At 46.3% G+C, this 24334-nt stretch overlaps 1 protein-coding gene across 1 annotated transcript; it reads left to right on the top strand.

Moving 5' to 3' along the window:
• The first annotated feature begins 394 nt into the window (after positions 1–394).
• LOC140188798 (proteasome subunit beta type-7-like) lies at positions 395–22924 on the top strand. Its single transcript, XM_072245446.1, has 8 exons — positions 395–511; positions 1477–1570; positions 7098–7195; positions 14198–14338; positions 17645–17760; positions 19377–19435; positions 21003–21154; positions 21961–22924. The coding sequence occupies exons 1-8, from the start codon at positions 447–449 to the stop codon at positions 22070–22072; spliced, it is 837 nt and encodes a 278-aa protein (XP_072101547.1). The 5' UTR covers positions 395–446; the 3' UTR covers positions 22073–22924.
• Positions 22925–24334: the final 1410 nt, after the last annotated feature.

Genomic DNA, 24334 nt, shown 5'->3' with positions numbered 1-24334 from the left:
AGTGGAATTGAACCTGTGTCGCTGGCACTATGATAACATTACGCTAACCTCTACGTCACCATGGCTCCCCAGCACCAGCGCGCCGATTTGCAGAGACAGGTGTTGAAAAGTCTCTCAGTTAATGCCACCTTTAACTCAGTGATGGCCTGGTCAGGGTAACCCAGCTCAGCTCCCTTCACTCCCAGCTGGGGCTGGGGTTCATCATCCCCTTCTTCAGTCACTCCCAAAGCTGCTTCAGGAGGGAGGCCAGCCCCCCCGGGCGGGGACTGGGGTCTGTTGGAGGGGTTTTGAAAGACGCAGATAAATTCGCAGAAGTCCGAGCTCCCATTTCTCTGTCATTTCAAAATAGTTTCTGATAGGGCCTGTGGCCCAATCACACGAGGTTTTTGTTCTGTGTTCTGAAAGTGAAACCTTGAGCAGAGGAGAAGTCGGTGCATCAGGTGAACATGTTGAAGGCAAAGAAACTCCTTCATCCCCCCGAAGGAGGGTTCAGCTTTGAGAACTGCACCAGGTGAGGGGATAGGGGTGGGGGGTGGGGGTTCTTGCTGGTGTAGCAGAAGAGGAGATCCTGGTGGGAAGTGGGTGAATTTCTCTGGCTGAAGCCCAGAGCAAAAAGTAAAGGAAGTGGCTGCAAGACTGCTGTCGGTTTGATGCTCTCTCTCCAGTGCCCCCTGCTTCTGTCTGTGACCAGCCCTGAAACTGAAATAAGGCTGCAACGTTCAGGAGCGTTCTGTGCCTGGGGGGCAGGTGGTGGGGCAGTGGGGGGCTTAAGATTGGGGAGCAGCTGCTGTTTTGCTGAACATTTTGAATCCATTTTTTGAAAGTGAAACTGAAACAAGGCAGTTCTGCAAGAGCAGCCAAATCAAGCAAGGAGTTTTGTCCAGGCTGAAATGAGCCTCTGCCTCTCACAGCAAATGCGTTCTTAAATACAGAAAGCACTAATCGTTCTGAATTTTCCTGTGCCCCATTTGTATGTTAATTGTCTCTGCTAAGTCTCCCCACCTTCTGACTCATCTTCCCTCCCTTCACCTCTCTCCCACTCCACACCGCCTTTTCAGTCTTTATCTCCTTTCACCTCCCTCCCCTTCGTTCCTCCATTTTCCAACCTCCCTCCTACCTGACCAAAAGCTCCCTTTCTGAAGGCACTGGCTGTCTATGCAAGCAATCCCTCATCACTGTGAATTCACCCATCTCTGACTCTCTACCCGTAAACACCCTCAGCTTATTTAATTGTGAGGCGAGGATTGGTTTGGAGTGGGAGCAGATGCAAGCCATAGCTGGATTTTGTTGTTTCATTACCGCATCTTCACCACCATGTGACGAGCCCTCTGTCAGCAGTCACTGATTAGGGCCAAGAGCTCACGGGGTAAATGTTCCCGTGTGATCCTGACACAAGTCTGCAGATTTGGCCCAACTTGCTCATTCTCTCCCTAGCTCACTCCCTCTGTCTCTTTTCAAACCTATTGTGTCTTTCAGGAACACTGAGTTGGAGGGAAACCTACAGAAGGTGGGCTTCAACCCTCCAAAACCAAAGAAGACAGGGACTACCATCGCTGGCGCCATCTTCAAGGTAACCGTTCACCCACCGCACCAGTCGCTGACACCCCCAGGGTAATCCATTTTGCAAACATTCCGTCACCGTACCAGGAGACATCATCAGTGCCCTGTTAATTTGTGGTGTGACCTCCAAATGATTGGCCTTTATATATTTATCTATCCGCTGATTGGTCATCAGTATGGAAATTCAATTGTGATGTAGGGAGGGGGGGTCTCGTCACTGGTTGCGTGACAAACTCTGTGAGTTGTAGTCTCGAATTTTGCTCGCATTTGCTTCTGTATGTCAATTGAGTTTCCATAATGATGACCAATCGGTTGATTGATAAGTATATAAAGGCCAAGCAATCGGAGGATGCACCATAAACTGACTGTGCCCTGATGATGTCTCCTCGTATGGCGTTGAAACGTTTGCAAATGGATTGTCAAGATCGGAGAACAGCTCAACCCAACCATCAGCCACCCGAGTTACACACTTTCCGAGTCATTTCCAACTCCCAGGGTGGTAGGGATCTCCAGGGCAGGATTTAGCTAAGTACAACGATGGTACAGGCGTTAAATCGAACATTAGCACTGTGGCCACCTGCACTAATGATCTGGTGAAATGAGCTCAGATCCAACCATGGCAGCTGTGGGCTTTAAATCAGGAAATATTCTTGAATCAAAAGGTAAAAGGTCATTAGTAAAGATGAGCATAAAACTAGCAGTTTGTTGTAAAAATTGTTTCACTAATGCCCCACCAAAAGTGCATGTGTCTTAGTTGATAAACATTTATGGAGTGGTTCCTGTTAAGAGGAGCTGCCACAGGGTTCTGGCCTACATCAGCTTGTATTTCCTGCAGACCTTCCCATCACAATCACAGGCTATGTCCTGCCCCACTGGTGGGACAGAACCCCTGGAGGTGAGGGCCATAGGGGTGTACAGGTCAGAGGGATTAGCCCTGGGAGACCTCAGCACTGACTCTGGGTCCCATGAAGTCTGATGATCCAGGTCAAGTATAGACAACGGAATTTCTCCCTGGTGCCCAGTGCCCTCCCTCAGCTCCTCTCTTTTCGTTGGCACTTGGAAGAAGCACTGGATGCTGCAAGGGCACAAAATGTACTCAGGCAGGAGGACTTTAATGTCCACCATAGGGAGGTGGCTTGGTGACGCCCTGAGGGACCTAACGACCAGAGAAGATGTACCTGTGGCAGAGGCACTGATGTGTGATTACACTGCTAGAAATGACCAGCTTACAGTCTCTATGGAGACAAGAGTCCTCCCTTCACACAAAAGGCACCGTCTTTGGCCTTGTCTGGTGCAAGGTGAAATGATGGCAGGGTGGTTATCCCAGCTTATGTCATCCAGTCTGCTCCCAGTCAGCACCGAAAAGATGGAAGGTTTCATTTACAGTGACCTCACAAAGCATGCACCATTCACCTGCTCACTGGTACCCTGTCTGGGTTTCACCAGGGCCTTTCAGTTCCAGAACCCATCATAAACATGGTGCAATATGAAACAAGGAGCTGAATTCTGGTGATGGGAGAGCGACAACCCGTGACTGTAAGGCCGTGCTTGACTGAGTGTAGCATCCAGCGGCCATATAAAGACAAAAAAGGAGCACCCGCAGGCTTATGTTAAACACAAGGGATTCTGCTGATCATAAACATTAGAAATTCTGCCAACAACTGGAAGTCCAAAGCACAGAGACAAAATGCTGGAGAAAGTCAGCCTGTTGGCCCATGGACTCCTTTTGTGCCAAGATGAGGCCACCCTCAGGGTGGAGGAGTAACAACTGATGGCATGAATATCAATTTCTCCTTCCGGTAAAAACAAAATTCTCCCCGCCTCCTGTTCCCCACTCTGGCATTGTTCCTCTTCACACCTCCCCCTGGGTCCCCTCCTCCTTCCCTTTCTCCTCTGGTTCACTGTCCTCTCCTATCTGATCCCTTCCTCTCCAGCCCTCTAACTTTCCCTCTCACTTGGCTTCACCTATCATCTTCCAGGTATCCTTCCCTCCCCCCCCCCCACCTTTTTATTCTGGTATCTTTCCCCCTTCCTTTGCGGTCCTGAAGAAGGGCCTCGGCATGAAACGTCGACTGCTTATTCATTTCCACAGATGCTGCCTGACTTGCTGAGATCTTCCAGCATTTTGTTTGTACTGCAGAAGGAAAATATTCCCTGGTATGCAACAAAGTCATGGCATATCCCCTCCCTCAGTGCTGTATTCCTTTGCTCTCCACAGTGGTAAAACGGATTTATGATCGTCACACACACAATAATAAAGACAGTGAACTTTGTCCTGCACAACATCCATACAGTCCATTTCGTTAGAATAGCGCACTGATGGAAAGCAAGCACAGAATGCAGCATAAAGTGTCACATTTACAGAGAAAGTGCAGTGCAGGTAGACGATAAGGTGCAAGGACACAGTGAGGTAGATTGCGAGGTCAAGAGTCCATGTTATTGTATGAGGGGATCGTTCAATAATCTTTTAACAGCGGGGTTAAAGCTGTCCTTGAGGCTGGTGGTACATGCTCTCAGGCATTTGAATCTTCTGCTCAGTGGTGAAGAGAAACTATTCCACGGTGGGTGGGGTCTTTGATTATGTTGGCTGCTTTACTGAGGCAGTGAGAAGTGTAAATGAAGTCCTCGGAGGGTCAGCTGGTTCCCACGAGGTGTGTCCACAACTCTGCAGTTCCTTGTGGTGTTGGACAGAGCTGCTGCCAAGCTGAGCTGTGATACATGCCCTTTGTGTCGAGACATCTGCTTCATTCATCCACCTATTCAGCTGTTTGATCTCCACAGCTTTCAAGTGAGGTTTGCACAAGTCCTCATCTGAGTCTTAAACGTCTTCCCCCACGCTCTTAAAATGTCGCCCTTGATTTTATTCCCACAAGCAAGGGGAATCATCCTCCCTTCGTCTAGCCTGTCAAGCTCCAAGATCTCCTCTTGTTCATCTAAACTACAGTGAATATGGTCATACGTGACCCAATATTTCATATGACAATGACATTATTCCAAGAAACCATCATTGCTTTCCCTCTACAGTAGGGGCTCCCAAGCTGGGGTCCACGGACCCCTTGTTTAATGGTAGGGGTCCGTGGCATAAACACGGTTGGGAACCACTGCTCCTATGGCAAGAACAATCACTTTGGGAAAGCTGGCGTCAATGGGAAAAGTTCTACAATGTTTGGTGCCATGCTTCCCTCAAAGGAAAATTATTGTGGTGGTTGGAAGTCAATCCTGCCACCCTGTGACATCACCACAGGAGTCCCTCAGGACAATGGTCTAGACCCAGTCATCTTCAGCTGTTTTATCAATGGCCTCCCTTCATTCACAAGTTCAGTATTGGGGATTTTCCCTGATGATTGCATCATATTCAGTTCATTCATAGCTCTTCAGGCGGTTAGACGTGGCATTCCGTCGTGGTCTGGTACAGGAACTTGGCATTTCAGGCTGCTGCCTTACAGGGACCAGGCTGTCTTCCAGCCTCAGCTGCTGTTGGTGCAATGTTTGCCCATTCTGTCTGCTTGTGTGCTCCATTTTCCTTCCACATTCCAAAAACTTGCTTGCCAGGTTAACCAGTTACTGAAAATAATCCCTTAGTGTAAGAGCTGTCTGTGTTGAAATAATCAAAGCAGAATTGGTGGGCATACGAGAAAGAAATAAGAAGTGAGGGAATGGGCTGACGAGGTAGGTCTAGTATGGGCCAGCATGTACTGGAAGGGCTGAACAGACATTTTCTGTGTACTAATTAGTAAAGAAGTGAGATATAAGGGAAGTAAGGTTAATGCCCCAAAAGAGCCAGGCCATGTGCATCAACAACATATATTACAGGTTGGGCAGCCTCCAGCCTGTTGGCATGAATATCGACTTCTCCTTCCAGTAAAAAAAGTATTTTCTCACCCCCTCCTCTCTTCTTCTATTCCCAACTCTGGCCTCTTACCTCTCCTCACCTTCCTATCACCTCCCCCTGGGTCCCCCTTCTTTCCCTTTGTGCACTCTCCTCTCAGATCCCTTCCTCTCCAGCACTTTATATTTCCTATCCACTTGTCTTCAGCTATCACCTTCCAGCTATCCTCTTTCCACCCCCCACCACCTTTTCATTCGGGCGTCCTCCCTCTCCCTTTCCAGTCCTGAAGAAGGGCCTGAGCCTGAAATGTTGACTGTTTATTGATTTGCACAAACGCTGCCCGACTTGCTGAGTTCCTCCAGCATGTTGAGTGTGTCGCAGCAGATATTCTAACCACCCAACTTAGATATTAAATAGCACTATTGTTAATATCCTGGGGCCATCACTAGCCAGAAACTCACCTGGACCAACCACATACTGTAAATACTGTGGCCACAAGAGCACATCAGAGAGTAGGTATCTCCTAGTAAGCAACTCTCCTATTGATACCCCAAAGCCTTTCCATCATGTACAAAGTGTAATGGAATATTCTCCATTTGCCTACGTGAGTTCAGTTTCAACAACACTCAAGAACCAGGATTAAACAGCCCAGACAATTGTAGTCCACCCATCACCTTAAACACCTCTGCAGATGGCACACAATATCTGAATGTGTGTATTGTCCTCGGAATGCACTGTAGTTATTTGGCCAGGTGAAGTGAAAACTCCTCCCAAACCTGCAATCCCTATGGCCAAGAACAAGGGCTGAGGTGCACCAAGTTATACTTGACTTGGACCAACATTGCCATCCCTTACAGTGAGTGTGAGTGTGCGACCCTTCATTAGAGGGATTGCAGTGGTTCGAGAAGTTAGCTCTTTACAACTTTTAAAGTAGCTTATAGGGATGGGCAGTACATATTTGCATCCCAAAAAAAAAAATGACCGGAATGGGGAAAAATGCCCAGTTTGTGTCAAATCTTTCACCCTGGGTGAACTGGAGGCTGTAATTAACAGAGCTCCAGGCAGGCTGCTTTGGCATCTTTGGGTTCTCAGTTTGCCCTGGGCAGCGTGACGGGGCTTGGTGAATGAGTTCAAAGTAAAGTTATTTATCAAAGTACATATATGCCATCCTCAGATTCATTTGCATTCACAGTAAATACAATGAAAAACCTCACACAACAAGACAGACAAACAACCAATGTTCAACAGACAAAACTGTGCAAATACAAAAAGAAAAAAAAATCTAAATAAATAAATAGACAATAAATATTGAGAAAATGAGGTGAACAGTCCTTGAAATCAGACCCGTAGGTTGTGGGAACAGTTTATTGTTGTGGTGAGTGAGGTTATCCCCTCCGGTTCAGGAGCCTGATGGTTGAAGGGTAATAACTATTCCTGAACCTGCTGGTGTGAGTCCCTGAGGCTCCTGAACCTCTTTCCTGGTGGTAGCAGCGAGAAGAGAGCATGGCCTGGGTGGTTGATGATGGATGCTGTTTTCCTGCGATACTACTCTGTGTAGATGTGCTCAATGGTGGGGAGGGCTTTACCTGTGATGGACTGGGCCGTATCCACTACTTTTTGCAGGGTTTTTATTTCAAGGGCATTGGTGTTTCCATTCCAGGGTGTGGTGCAACCAATGACTGACTACTTCCTGTGTTTTGTTGTGTAGGATGGGGTGATTTTGGGAGCTGATACCCGGGCCACAGATGACATGGTCGTGGCGGCAAAGAATTGCATCAAGATACACCATATCGCTTCAAACATTTAGTAAGTCTTGTTCTTGGGATTCACAAACTGACATCCGTTACATCACTCCCTCTAGTGGCCATACTGTATAATGACATCTCCTCATACCCTCCTTTGCTCCAAACAAGCCAAGTTGATCCAACTTTCCCCACAACTACAGTTTTCCAGTTTTGGTGACATCCTCATGAATTTTCCCTGAACTTTCTCCAGTGAAATCACCTGTTTTCCATGAAGAGGAGACCAAAACTAAAGACAGTGTTTAAACCTTTAGTTTTATTTAGAGATGTAACATGGTAATGGTGCCTTCCGGCCCAATGTGCCCCTGCTGCTTAATTACATGCATGTGACCAATTACCCTAAGAACCTGTATGTCTTTGAAATGTGGGAGGAAACCAGAGCACCCAGAGGAAATCAACACAGTTGTGGTGAGAGTGTACACCACAAGACAGCGGCAAGAAATGAGCCTGGGTCACCGGTGTTGTAATAGTGTTAAGCTACTGTGCTATTCCCAAAGCTAACTAGTGTTGTACACAGTTCCCTCTCAGGAGACAGTCTATCTACTGACTTCCACAGGTACCTTAACTGCACCTCCTCTCACCCTGTTGCCTGAAAGGACACTGTTCCTTTTTACCTCAGTTTCTCCCTCTCCACTGCATCTGTTCTCAAAGCAAGGCCTTCCATTGCTGGACATCAGAGCTTTCAGAAAACAGGATTTCCCTCCCAGCTGCTGGAGCTCTCATCCATATCTACTCTATTTCCCACACTTCTTACCTCACTACTTCCCCTCCGACAGAGTCCCTGTAGTCCTCACCTATCACCCCACTGGCAAATGCACGCAATACCTCATTCTTCACAACCTCTGTAATCTGCAGCTTGCTCCCACTGTCATCTTCAACTTCTCTACCCTTTCTTCTTTCAACTGGGACGACTCCCTCCGTGACTTCCTGGTCTGTTTTTCCCCTCCCAGGAACTTCTCCCCCGTCACCACAAGTGTGTAACTCCGGTTCTTACACCTCCATCCAAGCTGTCTGGAGCTCCAGGTCACTAGCCATTTTAATTCTCTTCCCCATTCCCACACTGACATGTCCACCCTCGGCTTTCTCCACTGCCAGGGTGAGGCTAAACTCAAGCAACTAAAAGCACCTCAAATTCCACCTGGATAGTTTTCAGTCCAATGACATGGATATTGAATTCTCCTGTTCCAAGCCAACTTCTCCTCCTCTGTTCCTTTTCTCTCTCCTCCTGACCTACCCAGTTCTTCCTACACCCATCCCAGCCCTCATCACCTTATCTCTTTCTGCTCCTCCACCGTCTCCAGACCATCACTCACACTCTCCTTCCACTGGGACGTCGCCTCCTATTGGTACCTCTGCTCTTCTCGTCTCCCTTACTTGGTTCCATGCTCGGCCTTCCTTTCCTATCAGTCTCCATCACCTACAGCCCTATGTTGCCTCTGCCCATCACCTCCCAGTCTCTGTCACCTACTTCCACTCTTCCCTCCTCTGTCAGCCTTTCGCTTCCCCTCCCCCACCTTACCTGGATCGACCTATCACCTGCCAGTGTTTTCTTCCTTCTTGATTCCAGATGTCAGCTGCCCATTTCAGAGTTTAAAACTAAGTTCAAACTAGATCTATTACCCAAGCATATACTGTGCATGTCACCGTATACTACCTTGGGGTTCATTTCCTTGTGGGCATTCACAGTAGATACCCCTAAATGTATGCTGCCTGACCCACTGATTTCCTCAGTTACCATGTGCGTTGCTCCAGATTCCAGTATCTTTAGTCTCTTATGTTTCCATTTTCTTCTATATAAGTAAAAACATCCAGCAAGCTGTTTTGAACTTTTTCATTGCCACTCCTATCATAACTGAGGGTCTGATAATGTACATTTTTAGGACCATTTCTCCCTCCATACCAGTCAAAATCCTTCCATTTCCCCGGTTGCAACTTCCACAATTCATTATAAGACCACAAGACATAGGAGCAGAATTAGGCCATTTGGCCCATCGAGCCTGCTCTGCCATTCTATCTTGGCTGATTTATTATCCCTCTCAACCCCATTCTCTGGCCTTCTCCCCGTAAGCTTTGACGCCCTGACTAATCAAGAACCCTGCTTTAAGTATACCAAATGACTTGGCCTCCACAGCTCTCTGTGGCAATGAATTCCACAGATTCACCACCCTCCGGATGAAGAAATTCCTTCTCATCTCCGTTATAAAAGGTTGCCCCTCTAGTCTGAGGCTGTGCCCCCTGGTCCCAGACTCGCCCTCTCTAGGAAACATCCTCCCTACCCACACTATTCAGACCTTCCAAAATTTGATAGGTCTCAATGAGACCATAAGATATCAGAGCAGAATTAGGCCATTTGACCCATCGAGTCTGCTCTGCCATTTCATCGTGGCTGATCCAGTTTTCCCCTCAGCCCCAATCTCCTGCCTTCTCCCCCACATCCCTTCATGCTCTGACCAATCAAGAATCCATCGACCTCTGCCTTAAAAATACATAAAGACTTGGCCTCCACAGCTGCCTGTGGCAAAGAATTCCACAGATTCACCACTCTCTGGCTAAAGAAATTTCTCCTCATCTGTGCTCTAAAAGGACCCTCCCCCCCATTCTGAGGCTGTGTCCTCTGGTCTTAGACTCTCCCATCATAGAAAACATCCTCTCCACATCCACTCTACCAAGGCCTTTCACCATTTGATAGGTTTCAATTAGGTCACCCCTCATTCTTTTGTGTTCTAGTGAAAAGGCCCAAAGCCATCAAACACTCTTCATATGACAAGCCATTAAATCCTGGAATCATTTTCATGAACCTCCTTTGAACCCTCCCCAGTTTCAACAAATCCTCTCTAAGATAAGGGGCCCAAAACTGCTCACAATACTCCAAATGAGCCTCACCAGTGCTTTATAAAGTCTCAACATTACATCCTTGCTTTTATATCCTAGTCCTCTTGAAATGAATGCTAACATTGCATTTGCCTTCCTCACCACAGACTCAACCTGCAAATTAACCTTCAGGGAATCCTGCACGAGAACTCTCAAGTCCCTTTGTATCTTATTCTTTTGTATTTTCTCTCCATTTAGAAAATAGTCAACTTTTTCATTTCTTCTACCAAAGTGCATGACCATACACTTCCTGACACTGTACTCCATCTGTCATTTCTTTGCCTATTCTCATAATCTGTCTTAAGTCCTACTACTGAAGGGTTTCAGCCCGAAAAGTCAACTGTACTTTTTTTCCATAGATGCTATTTGGTGTGCTGAGTTCCTCTAGCATTTTGTGTGTGTTGCTAGGTCCTTCTGTAGCCTCTCTACTTCCTCAAAACCACCTACTCCCCCACATATCTTCATATCATCTGCAAACTTTGCAGTAAAGTCATCAATTCCATCATCCAAATCATTGGCATATAACATAAAAAGAATCGGTCCAAACACAGATAGGTCCCTGTGGAACACCACTAGACATTTGCAGCCAGCCTGAATAAAGGCTCCCTTTATTCCCACTCTTTGCCTCCTGCCAATCAGCTACTGCTTTATCCATGCTGGAATCTTTCCTGTAATACCATGGCCTTGTAACTTGTTAAGCAGCCTCATGTGTGGCATCTTGTCAAAAGCCTACTTAAAATCCAAGTACACAACATCATCTGATTCTCCTTTTTCTATCCTGCTTGTTATTTCTTCAAAGAATTCCAGAAGATTTGTCGGACAAGATTTTTTTCCTTGAGGAAACTATGCTGACTACAGTTTATTTTATCGTGTGCCTCCAAGTACCCTGAGATCTCATCCTTAATAATCGACTCCAACACTTTCCCAACCACTGAGGTCAGACTAATTGGCCTATAGTTCTCCCTTCTTCTGCCTCTCTCCCTTCTTGAAGAATGGAGTGACATTTGCAATTTTCCAGTCTTCCGGAACCATTCCAGAATCTAGTGATTCTTGAAAGATCATTACTAATATCTCCACGATCTATTCAGCCACCTCTTTCAGAACTCTGGGGTGTACACCATCTGGTCCAGGTGATTTATTTATTTTCAGACCTTTCAGTTTCCCAAGAAAACTTCTCTCTAGTTATGGTAACTTCACACACTTCACGACTCCTGACATCTGGAACTTTTACCATCCTGCAAGTGTCTTCCACAGTGAACACTGACACAAAATACTTATTTAGTTTGTCCGCCATTTTGTTGTCCCCCATTACTACCTCTCCAGCATCGTTTGCAGTGGTCTGATATCCACTCTTGTCCCTCTTTTACACTTTATGTATCTGAAGAAACTTTTGGTATCTTCTTTAATATTATTAGCTAGCTTACTTTTGTATTCCATCTTTACCTTCTTAATGACTTTTTAGTTGCCTTCTGTTGGTTTTTAAAAGCTTTTCAATCCTCTAACTTTCCACTAATTGTTGCTCTATTATATGCCCTCTCTTTGACTTTTGTGTTGGCTTTGACTTCTCTTATTAGCCATGGTTGTGTCATCTTTCCTTTAGAATACTTCTTCCTCTTTGATACTCCAGCTGCAGTGCTGTCGACAAAAAAGCCTTGCAGAGGGTGGTTAGGGGAGCAGAGAAGGTTATTGGGGTCTCCCTGCCTTCTGTCCAAGACCTCTTTCAGAGTCGATGCCTCCAGAAGACACGGTACATCATTAAAGACCCCTCACACCCTCTCCATGAACTGTTTGTTCTTCTGCCATCAGGCAACCGTTACAGGAGCATCAAATCTAAAACCACAAGGCTACTAAACAGCTTCCTCCCACAGGCAGGCAGACTGCTAAATAGCTGCTCTACCTGACTCTGCTTTGGACACTTTTAACTTGCACTGGACACTTATAACTTGATTTTAACTGACATGTGGCTGTTGTGTTTTACTATTTTTTGTTATGTTTATTATTTAGTGTTGCGTTTGTTATGATTGCACTGCTCCTGGGAAACGCTGTCTCATTCTGCCCTGCAGAGCTGATGTACGGTTAGAATGACAAAGTTTTTTGAATCTTGAAATATATATCCTGTGCCTTCAGAATTGCTTCCAGAAATTCCAGCCATTGCTGCTCTGCTGTGATCCCCACTCATTTTCTTCTAAACTCCAGCAAGGACAGGCCCAGAGTCATCGATGTACCGCATACATTAACCCTTTCATTCCCAGAATCGTTCTCGTGAACCTCCTCCCCAATACCAGCACAAGTTTTCTTAGATAAGGGGCCCAAAACTGCTCACAATACCCCTCGTGTATTCTAACCAGTGCCTTATAAAGCCTCAGCATTATATCCTTGCTTTTATATTCTAGTCCTTTTGAAATGAATGCTAACATTGCTTTTGCCTTCCTTACACCACCGACTCAACCTATAAGTTAACTGTTAGGTAATCCTGCACGAGAACTTCCAAGTCTCTTTGCACCTCTAATTTTTTAATTTTCTCCCCATTTAGGAAATAGTTTACCCTTTTGTTACTTCTACCAAAGTCCATGACCATACACTTCCCAACACCATATTCCATTTACCACCTCTTTGCCCATTCTCCCAATTTGTCTAAGTCCTTCTGCATCCTCCGTGCTTCCTCAGCACCATCTGCCCTTCCATCTCTTTTCATATCGCCCGCAAACTTGGCACGAAAGCCATCAATTCCATTATCCAAATCATTCACCTATAACATGAAAAGAAACAGTCCTAACACTGATCCCTGCCGGACACCACAAGTCACCAACAGCCAACCAGAAAAGGCCCCCTTTATTCCCACTCTTTGCCTCTTTGTCTCCTTCCAGTCAGCCAATCCTCTATCCATGCTGGTATCTTTCCTGTAATACCATAGACTATTATCTTGTTAAGCAGCCTCGTGTGTGGCACTTTGTCAAATGCCTTCTGAAAATCCAAGTAAGCTCATCAATCCTATTTGCTATTTCCTCAAACGACTATCTCACACATCTCTGGATTAAATTCGATATCCAACTGCTCAATTGATCAGGTCAGCAATATGATCCTGAGCTTTTAGCCCCCTCAATCACCTGGCCAATTTTTACAGCATCAGCAAACTTTCTTTAGTTTGTTACCCAGAATTAAGTCTGAAATATTAATACATAAAATAAAAAGAAAGGAACTGAGCCATTATGGAACGCCAGTTGTAATGGTCTTCTACTAACAACTTTTGGATCAGATTTACCACTCTACTTTGTATCCCTTGAAATTCCTATCTTTGCCACTCTTTGTGTGTCACCTGTTCAAAAGTCTTGCTAAAGCACCCTTGGTGATTGCTTCCCTTTCCCGCCCTCCTGGGCACAGATGGGGGTTCGATTCCCGCTAATGTCTGTAAGGAATTTATATATTCTCCCCGTGACTGCATGGGTTTCCTCTGGGTGCCACACACCAAATGCTGGAGGAACTCAGCAGGCCAGACAGCATCTATGGAAAGGAGTAAACAGTCGACGTTTCGGGCCAAGACCCTCCATTGGGGCACGTGGTCTCGGCCCTGAAACATCGACTGTTTACTCTTTTCCACAGATGCTGCCCGGTCAGCTGAGCTCCTCCAGCATTCTGTGTCTGTTGCTTTGGATTTCCAGCATCTGCAGATTTTCCCCTGTGTGTGTTTCCTCCGAATGCTTCAGTTTCCTCCCACACTCCAAAGACGGAAAGTTAGGGTGAGGGTTAGTGAACTGTGGGCCTGCTATATTGGTTCTGGAAGCGCGGGGACACATGTGGACTGATCCAGCGCGATCCTTGCTGACTTGATGCGATTGATGCAAATGACACATTTCACTGTACATGTGACAAGTAAAGCCAGTCTCTTCCTCTTCCCTCTGTCTCTGCAAAATATTTAGTCAGGTGGACATAATCTCTCCTTAACAAATCCCTTACAATCATTGTTGGTTGATCTGTGCCCTTCTGAATGAAGGCTTATTGCCAGAATTGTTCCAATAATATGCCCCACCACTAAAGCAAACTTCTCACTCTCCAACAGGCTTTCATTGCGACATTAACTTCCCACCCTCTCCCTGTGATATTAACTTCTTCTCTCTCTCTCTCTCTCTCTACCCAGCTGTTGTGGGGCAGGAGTGGCAGCTGACGCTGACATCACAATGAATTTGATCTCGTCCAACATCCAGCTCCACAGCCTGTCGACCGGGCGCCAGCCTCGAGTTGCCACCGTTAACCGGATGCTGAAACAGATGCTGTTCAGGTGCGAGAGCAGTCTCACAACAGGATTAAGGGCTCTTGATTCATTGGCGCTGAAGTGGGGTTGACTGGTTGGGGAGAAGATTAGACCAGAAAACAGTGCAGCAGAATTAGGGCACTCACCCTCTCAAGTCTGCTCCGCCGTTTGATCATGGCTGACTTATTTTCCCTCTCATCCCCATTCTCCAGCCTTCTCCGTGCACTTTTGACTAATAAGAACCTATCAACCCTCCCCAGCCATCTGTGGCAATGAAATCCACAGATTCACCATCCCCTGGCTGAATAAATTCCTCATTTATTTTCTCAAGTGACATCCTTGACAGGTGGATAGGGTAGTGAAGAAAGCTTATGGGGTGTTAGCTTTCATAAGTCGAGGGATAGAGTTTAAGAGTCGCGATGTAATGATGCAGCTCTATAAAACTCTGGTTAGGCCACACTTGGAGTACTGTGTCCAGTTCTGGTCACCTCACTATAGGAAGGATGTGGAAGCATTGGAAAGGGTACAGAGGAGATTTACCAGGATGCTGCCTGGTTTAGAGAGTATGCATTATGATCAGAGATTAAGGGAGCTAGGGCTTTACTCTTTGGAGAGAAGGAGGATGAGAGGAGACATGATAGAGGTGTACAAGATAATAAGAGGAATAGATAGAGTGGATAGCCAGCGCCTCTTCCCCAGAGCACCACTGCTCAATACAAGAGGACATGGCTTTAAGGTAAGGGGTGGGAAGTTCAAGGGAGATATTAGAGGAAGGTTTTTTACTCAGAGAGTGGTTGGTGCATGGAAAGCACTGCCTGAGTCAGTGGTGGAGGCAGATACACTAGTGAAGTTTAAGAGACTACTAGACAGGTATATGGAGGAATTTAAGGTGGGGGCTTATATGGGAGGCAGGGTTTGAGGGTTGGCACAACATTGTGGGCCGTAGGGCCTGTACTGTGCTGTACTATTCTATGTTCTATGTTCTTCTATTCTAAGGTTGTGCCCTCTGGTCCGAGACTCTCCCAAAGGCCTTCTGGAAATTCAAGTGGAGAACATCCACAGCAACACACACATTGCTGAAGGAACTCAGCAGGGCAGGCAGCATCTCAGGAAGAGAGTAAACAGTCAATGTTTCAGGCCGAATAATAATAATGAGAAGTCAGAATAAGAAGGTAGAGGGAGGGGGAGGAAGAAGTACAAAGTGGTAGGTGATGTATGGAACCAGGAGGGGGTGAAGTAAAGAGCTGAGAGGTCGATTGGTGAAAGAGAGAAAGGGCTGGAGAAGGGAGAATCTGGTAGGAGAGGACAGAAGACCATGGAAGAAAGGGAAGGGGGAGGGGCACCAGAGGAAGGTGATGGGCAGGTAAGAAGAGAAGGTGTGAAAGGGAAACAAGAATAGGGAGTGGGGAAGGAGAAGGTGGGGGGGGTCGACTTCTGGAAGTACGAGAAATCCATTGATTCACCTTTGTTTATCCTGTCTACGTTGTACTGAGGGGGAGAGGACTGAACTTCCTCAGTGTCTACGTTGTACTGAGGGGGAGGGGATTGAACTTCCTCAGTGACTTTTCCCTGATTTCCGATACTCAGCATCACTGAGCCAGGCTGACCCAGCACAGTTCAATGACCAGGGGAGAGGGGGCACAAGCAGAAGAGTTTACCCTGAAGATGGGAGATTCATGGTCCCACAGAAGATGCGAGATCTCCCTTTCTCCAGAACATCGTCTTTTTCAGATCACAGCCGGATGAAGGCAGCACACAGCAATTCTGCCCAGTCACCCCTAAATGATGAGCAGGGTTCCAGCTAAGTTTTTATAGACCCCCCTATCCTTGACGCAGGACCTAATGAAGGCAAAAGATGGGCCCCCTTTCAAATTTTGATCAGAATCAGACTTATTATCACTGATATATGTCAGGAAAGTCATTGTTTTGCAGCAGCAGAACAGTGCAAGACAGAAGAATTACAAAAAAATAAACAAATAGTCCAAAAGAGGAATAGCAAGGTAGTATTCGTGGGTTCACGGACTGCTCAGAAATTTGATGGCAGAGGGGAAGAAGCTGTTTCTAAAACATTGAAGGCGCATTTTCAGATTCCTGTAACTCCTCCCTGATGGTAGTAATGAGAAGATGGCATGTCCCAGAGGGCATTTAATGGTGGATGAGAAGATAGCATGTCCCAGAGGGGATTTAATGGTAGTAATGAAAAGATGGCATGTCCCAGAGGGCATTTAATGGTGAATGAGAAGATGGCATGTCCCAGAGGGCATTTAATGGTGGATGAGAAGATAGCATGTCCCAGAGGGGATTTAATGGTAGTAATGAAAAGATGGCATGTCCCAGAGGGCATTTAATGGTGAATGAGAAGATGGCATGTCCCAGAGGGCATTTAATGGTGGATGAGAAGATGGCATGTCCCAGAGGGGATTTAATGGTAGTAATGAGAAGATGGCATGTCCCAGAGGGCATTTAATGGTGAATGAGAAGATGGCATGTCCCAGAGGGCATTTAATGGTGGATGAGAAGATGGCATGTCCCAGAGGGCATTTAATGGTGGATGAGAAGATGGCATGTCCCAGAGGGCATTTAATGGTGAATGAGAAGATGGCATGTCCCAGAGGGCATTTAATGGTGAATAAGAAGATGGCATGTCCCAGAGGGCATTTAATGGTGAATGAGAAGATGGCATGTCCCAGAGGGCATTTAATGGTGGATGAGAAGATGGCATGTCTCAGAGGGCATTTAATGGTGAATGAGAAGATGGCATGTCCCAGAGGGCATTTAATGGTGAATGAGAAGATGGCATGTCCCAGAGGGCATTTAATGGTGGATGAGAAGATGGCATGTCCCAGAAGGCATTTAATAGTGGATGAGTAGATTTCATGTCCCAGAGGGCATTTACTAGTGGATGTTCTTGGAGATGTTCTCAAGGTTGGGGAGGGTTGTACCCATAATGGAGCTAGGTGAGCCTACAACCACCTGCAGCCACTTTCAATCCTGCATCTTGCAGTCTCCTTCCCGGGCTGTGGCGCAACCTGGCAGAATGTAGAAATTTGCTAGTCTTTGGTGATGGTCCCAAATGAGGTGGAGCCGTTGGCACGCCTTCTTTGTGACTGAGTCAGTGCGTTGGGTCCAGGATGGATCCTCAGAGATGCTGACGCTCGGAAATTTGTTGCTACCCTTTGCACTACCCTCATTGAGGACTGGTGTGTGTTCTTCCAACTTCTTCCTGACGTTTCTGCCCGTTAACAAACTTTGTTCACCCCTGACTCCTCTGTCAATGCCCAAGAGTTGACCAGCCCCTGACTGAAATCCAATGTTATCATTATCTTTCTGCAGGTACCAGGGGCACATTGGACTGTCAGTGATAGTAGGGGGCGTTGACTGCACAGGGTCCCACCTGTATGCTGTGTATCCTCATGGTTCCACAGACACACTGCCCTTCGCCTCCATGGGTAAGGAATGGTTAACACCATGTACAGAGTTGACATAAGGCAGACCAGCAGAAACTCTGAAAACTTGTTAAATGTAAGCGAACCAGACAAGTACATGGACATCCAGGTTAATATGGGTGAGCTGGTAACTCCGACTGATGTTAAAAAGCCTGGCAAGGCTCTCATAAGCAGACTGGGCAGGGGCACTATGGAGAGCCCAGGAGAGTCAGCGCTTCATGCAGGAAGTGGGTGCAGGAAAGACGTGTCCTGATTGCATTATACACCATGGAGACCTCTTGCCTGCTTTACCATTCCATGGGATCATGGCTGTTCTTTTATCTCAGCACCAACCTCCTATATTAATTTCATATTCCCATAATATCTACAAAAACATAGACCTTTGTATAAAACGCGCTCAGTGACTGAACTTCCAAACCCTCTGACAAATCACTAGAAATTATTTATTTATTGAGGCACAGTGTGGAATAGGGCCCTCTGGCCCTTTGAGCCACACCACCCAGCAAACCCCGATCTAACCCCAGCCCAATCACAGGACAATTCACAATGACTAATTAACCTACCACCCGGTACGTCTTTGGACTGAGGGAGGAAACCAGAGCACCCAGAGGAAACCTACGTGGTCATGGGGAGAACATACAAAGGCCTCATAGGCAGTGGCAGGAATTGAACCTTGATCTCTGGTAAAACAGTACACTATTGTGCCTCCCCCAAATGAGGAAACCATAGAATCATAAGACAAAGGAACAGAATTAGGCCATTCAACCCATTGAGACTGCTCCGCCATTCCATCATGACTGATTTATTATCCCTCTCAACCCTGTTCTTCTGCCTTCACCCCGTAACCTTTGACACCCTTACTAATCAAGAACATTTCCATCTCCGACTTAAATATACCCAATGCCTTGGCCTTCACAGCCATCTGCGGCAATGAATTCCACAGCTTAACCACGCTTTGGCTAAAGAAATTCCTCCTCATCTCTGTTCTAAAGGGGTGTACTTCTAATCTGAGGTTGTGCTCTCTGGCCCTATTCTCCTTCACTATTGGAAACGTCCACTCCATATCCACTCTATCTATGCCTTTCAATATTCGATAAGTTTCGATCAGATCATAGAAGCATACAGTATAGAAACAAAATCTTTTTGCCCACCTTGTCCATACCGACTATAATGCCCTATCCATATCAATCCCTTCAGCCACATTAGGAACATATCCCTCAATGGCTTTACTTTCTCTATACCCATCCAAATGCCTTTTGAATGTTGTTCTTGCACTTGCCTCCTCTGGCAGCTTGTTCCAAAAAATTCACCACCTCCTGTATGAAAGATATGTTCCTCATCTCTGATTTAAACCTTCCCTCTCACCTCAAACCTGTGCCCTGTAGTTCTAAGCTACCCCAGGAAGATTTTCTGATTGCCCATCTTGTTAACGCCCCTCAGAATTTTATAAGCCTCATTTGTAATATTTCATGTTTCATGAGACAAAACTTGAGGGTCCCATCTAAATTTACATATTTATGCATTTTAAATAATGGAGTAAACTGACCCGAATCAGCTCTGTGCTTGTAACTTGGGGGCTTTACCGGGATAATAACTGGTGCTGTGCTCTTCTACAACAGGCTCTGGCTCAGGGGCTGCCATGGCTATTTTAGAGGATCAGTACAAGCCAAATATGGAGGTAAGTGAGCTACTGTGGCCAAACCACCATACCCAGTCTTGAAGCTCTGAAGCCAAACAAAGTTTTTTTTATTGGATTATGATTGGGAGTCCCTCTCTAGTATAATATCCATTTTGCACTTGACTTGTTTCCTTTTAGTTGAATTAAACCTATCCAGCAACCTGTGAGTAAGCACTGATCCCAACCATTGGAGGTCCTAAATCCTTCTCATTACTATAAGAGCAGTAGGTAGTTGAGGAGTTCTTGCTATTCATGGACGCCACAATGTGCTTGAGGTCCTTCCTTCCCCAACCCTCTCCCCCACAACTTCCACCCAGCCATTCCGCCAACTCTCATTTTCTCTTACTCAAACCATCTGTTCCTCCAGTACTCCAGTGCTGGTCTTTGGATGACCCTGGCTCTGAGTCCAAATCTATTAGGTACCTCCTGAACCTAATAAAGCAGCCACTGTGGTCTTCTGCTGCTGTAGCCCATCCTCTTCAAGGTTCAACATGTGTATTTGAGACACTCTTCTGCACACTACTGTTGTAACATGTAGTTATTTGAGTTACTGTCACCTTCCTGTCAGCTTGAACCAGTCTGGCCATTCTCCTCTCACCTCTTTCGTTAACACGGTGTTTTTGCCCACAGAGCTACTGCTCACTGGATTTTACAAAATTTTTCGCACCATCCTCTGTAAACTCTGGGACTGTTTGTGCATGAAAATCCCAGGAGGATCAGCAGTTCTTGAGATACTCAAACCACTCTGTCTGGCACCAACAATCATTCCACAGTCAAAGTATCTCAGATCACATTTCTTCCCCATTCTGATATTTGGTCTAAACAACAATTGAACCTCTTGACCATGTCTGCATGCTTTTATGCATTGAGTTGCTGGCACATGATTGGCTGATTAGATTTTGCATTAATGAGCAGGTGTACATGTGTACCTAACAGGAGGTCACTGAGTGTACATCTCTCCAGCCCAGAATCCATGTTATTCCTGCCCTGGGTAAAACATGCAATTTGGAGGAACTCAGCAGGTCAGGCAGCATCTATGGAAAGGAATCAAGATTTATTTTTTTCCATAGATGATGCCTGATCTGTTGGATTCACATTTGTATGTGTTACTCTGGATTTCCAGCATCTGCAGAATCTCTTGTGTTTATTTCTGCCCTAAGCTCTGGAACAACCTAGCTCTGAGCCCTGAGTTATTCCAGTCCTATGCCCCGAGTCACACCAGTCCAGGTTAATCTAACCCTGAGCTCTGGGTCACTCCATTACCTGGATTCCGAGTGTTAGACCTTATGTCACTCCAACTCTATACTCCTGGTTATTTTTGACCTAATTGCTTGGTCACTGTAGTTTGGACACGGAGTGTCTCCGGCTCTGGGCCCGAGGCCCTGGGCCTTCCCCGCTCTTGGATACTGTGTGTCTCCGGCTCTGGGCTCTGGGCCTTTCCTGCCCCTGGATAGTGAGTGTCTCTGGCTCTGGGCCCTAGACCTCTCTCACTCTTGGGCACTGAGTGTCTCCAGCCCTGGGCTCTGGGATTTATCCTTGTGCTCATTGTGCAATTTCTTATCTCCAGGAGGAAGAAGCCAAGCAGCTGGTCCGCGAGGCCATTTTGGCCGGGATATTCTGTGACCTCGGCTCTGGGAGTAACGTCGATCTCTGTGTCATCACCAAAAACAAGGCTGAGTTTCTCCGTGCATTCGATTGCCCCAGCAAAAAGGGGGAGAAGTAAGTACCCGGTCCCCCAGGGTTATTCAGCAGAAGGCAGGGACCACCTGAGGACAACAATTATAAGCACAGGATAGGAAAACAAGGAGGAGACTGTATGTCTACATCTTGCTGCTGGAGGAATGCTGCCTATCTTGGTCACCAGACCAGAGGATGAAATGGTCGAGAGGGGTGGAGGAGAGTTCTATTGGCAGCCTGCGGTTACGTGGACAAACTGGAGAAGCCAGAATTATCCCACATAGTAATGAAATGATTGAAATTCTGAAAGGAGAAAGGGGCTGAACAACAGCATAGCAGTTAGCACCATCACTTTATGATGCCAGCAATCACTATTCAAGGTTCGATTCTCGCCACTGCCTGTAAGGAGTTTATACGTTTCCCCTGACTGCGGGGTTTCCTGCCATGTTCCCGGGACATGCGGTTAGGGTTAGTAAGTTGTGGGCATGGTGACACTTGTGGGCTGCCCAGCGCAATCCTCGCTGATTTGACTAGAAGTATGTGGACAAGTCTCTTTTGCACAGGGAGGGATTGTCTGCATGCATTACCTGTGAGGGTAATGGAAGCAGATTGCACAGTTAGTCTTCAAGGTGGAATCAGGTGAATAATTGAAGGGGAAAAAGTGGGAGGGCAGATCTGAACGATCTGGGAAACAGGACTAATTGGTTGCCCGATGCAGCCACAATGAGCCAGATGGTCTCGTCCTGTGTGTGCCTTTCCAATTCCCACCCCCACAGTGTGATTCCATACCTCACCCCCCGCCCCACCGACGTCCCCTGTGTCTTATTAACCCAATCTGTCTCTTACAGGAAAGGCGTGTACCGTTACAAACCGGGCACCACTGCTGTGCTTTCAGAATCAGTCACTCATCTCAAAGCTGAGCTGGTGGAGGAGGCTGTACAGAGGATGGATACTGAGTAACGAGTGGCATCCCATCCACCTTCCAGGATCCAACGGGAGGATTGTGACAATGTATTTCTCTTGGAAGCAGATGCATTTAATGTTTGGCTGTAGATTTTCTTCCCCCCGCCCCCCCCCCACCACACACACGATCACAGATAGTTTCCCAATCAATTTTATCATAGTAGTTTCTTTACTTAGAAAATCAGATCGAGTTAACTTGCACAATTCCTGCAGGACTAGGGGCCTAATGAAATTGTGGATTCTGCAACATCAGCCTTCTACCATAAAGGGCTGATCATCCAGTCTCTTCTCATTATCGGGGTCTCTGACCTCCCACCTGGTCAGCTCCAGGCCTCCCTTCTTGTTGCTCTAGTGGTCTCGTTTACTTGGCTAATCCCTGAGTCTCTCACTCAGGCCTACACCAGGATCATGGACTCCTCTTGGGACTTCTGATTTCCTTCTGGGCCAGTCCCACTCACCTGCTTGGCCAACGCCAGGACCTTTGCTCTCCCTCCAGGCCTGGTGTCCCTGGCCATCTCCTCGGCCAATGCTGAGTCTCTAACCTCCAACTCAGCTGCTCTGGGAGTCTCTGACCTCCCTCGCAGAGTTTCCGCCCACTCACTCAGGCCCAGACGCAACCACCTCTGCCCCGATCCCACAAAGCGAACCAGTTACGAGCCTGGATTTGAGCGATGGATTGTGGTTCAACAAGGTTGGTGTACTGAAGAATAAACAATTAATACTGGGGCTAAACATTCATGGGCATAATTTAATTGCATGGTTCAAGTGTTTTAAAAGAAACAAAAATGTTTCCTCGATTGCTTTTTATAAATTATAATGCCCAATAAAATTAAATTTACTCTCCTGCAATTTTATCATGCTTCACTTGCATCTGAACCCCAGTGTTCTCAGCTTCATCCCCAGACTTAGCAAAGGGGTGACATGGCTGCTAATCTTTGCCTGACAAGCATTGGAAGAGGAGCAGGTCCACAGGTGTAAAATACACAGCTTTTATTGAAGGGAAGATAAAACAATCTGAGATGCCTCACTCAACTTTGATAAGTGATTTGTTTATTAGACATTGGAATATATTTACATACAGTACTTCCAAATTGTGTTTGAATTGTATTAAAAATAACCGAGAGAAAGGAATGTTTGGGTGGGCCCGTTCACACGCAGTACTTCCAGAAACAGTCCGAGAAATTGTTCCTCTTTTTGTTTAGTTTTCTGCTCCGTCCAGGTAAGAGTCTGCCAGTCCCTGCTTCCCCTGACCTTCCATACAGAATCTGCAAAGAACAGAGCCAGGCCAAAACTAATTCGAACGGTCTTCCAAAATGTTAATTTCTCCAGCCCTTGTTACAATATACTTCCAATCCCCAATTCATAATGTCAAACTCTACCTGCTCCCAACCCCAGCTTGTACACTGATGCATTCAATTTCCTAAGGTCGGACAATGGTACAGATAGTTGAGCAACTGTCTCACAGTGCTCGAGACCTGGGTTCAGTCCTCACCTCAGATGCTGCCTGTGTGGACTTTCCACCTTCCCCATGATCGTGGGCATTTCCTCCAGGTGCTCTGGTTGCCTCCTACTTAGCAAGGACGTGCAGATTGGTGGACCAATTGGTTACTGTAAATTTCCTTGAGTGGGAAAGTCAGGAGGAAGTGAAAAGAATGTGGGGAGAATATAAAGTGGGATTAATCTAGAATTAAGGTGGTTCGTGGTTGGCGAACCTGTTGGCACACATTCCCAAGGTGGCATGTGTTGTCATACAGCATGGGGTGCTGCCCCTCAATTCTTTAAATCCCACCCATGATAAAAAGACACATAATGATTGTCTTTACTGGCAAACAAAGCAGCAAAATGATTTTATACAATCCCAAGAGCAGTGAGATGTTTTCACAGGAAAGTCCATGATTATTGTTACTAATTAATTAATCAATGATGATCACTACTCAAAACTACCATGGCAGATGAGAAACTGCTTTAGGAGTTTCTTGCCAATTTAGGCATATACTCTCAAGAACACTGGTTGGCATGGACGCAGTGGGCTGAAGGGCTTGTTTCTATGTTGCATCTATTTACGGCTCTTGATTTTTCCTATTCACAAGACCTGCCCAACTCCCTACCTTCGACCCTGGTTCTACTCAAATCCCCGCACTGCTTGCCTACTCCCCAACCCGAACCTCAGCTTCACCTCTCTTATCAGAATCTGTCTACTCACACCTCAAACCCTAGTCTAATCCTAACCTTATCTGACTCCAGCCCTGATCCAAACCC

This window comes from Mobula birostris, chromosome 27 (genome assembly GCF_030028105.1).
Source record: "Mobula birostris isolate sMobBir1 chromosome 27, sMobBir1.hap1, whole genome shotgun sequence".
In the NCBI taxonomy this organism is placed as follows: Eukaryota; Metazoa; Chordata; class Chondrichthyes; order Myliobatiformes; family Myliobatidae; genus Mobula; species Mobula birostris.
Note: the sequence above shows the minus strand (reverse complement) of the source record. Positions and strands in the feature narration are given on the sequence as shown.

Coding starts and splice junctions, on each gene's coding strand:
- LOC140188798 (XM_072245446.1), top strand. CDS start 447: ATGTTGAAGGCAAAGAAACTCCTTCATCCCCCCGAAGGAGGGTTCAGC. Junction 1,571..7,097: donor TCGCTGGCGCCATCTTCAAG/GTAACCGTTCAC, acceptor TTTGTTGTGTAG/GATGGGGTGATTTTGGGAGC. Junction 14,339..17,644: donor CTGAAACAGATGCTGTTCAG/GTGCGAGAGCAG, acceptor ATCTTTCTGCAG/GTACCAGGGGCACATTGGAC.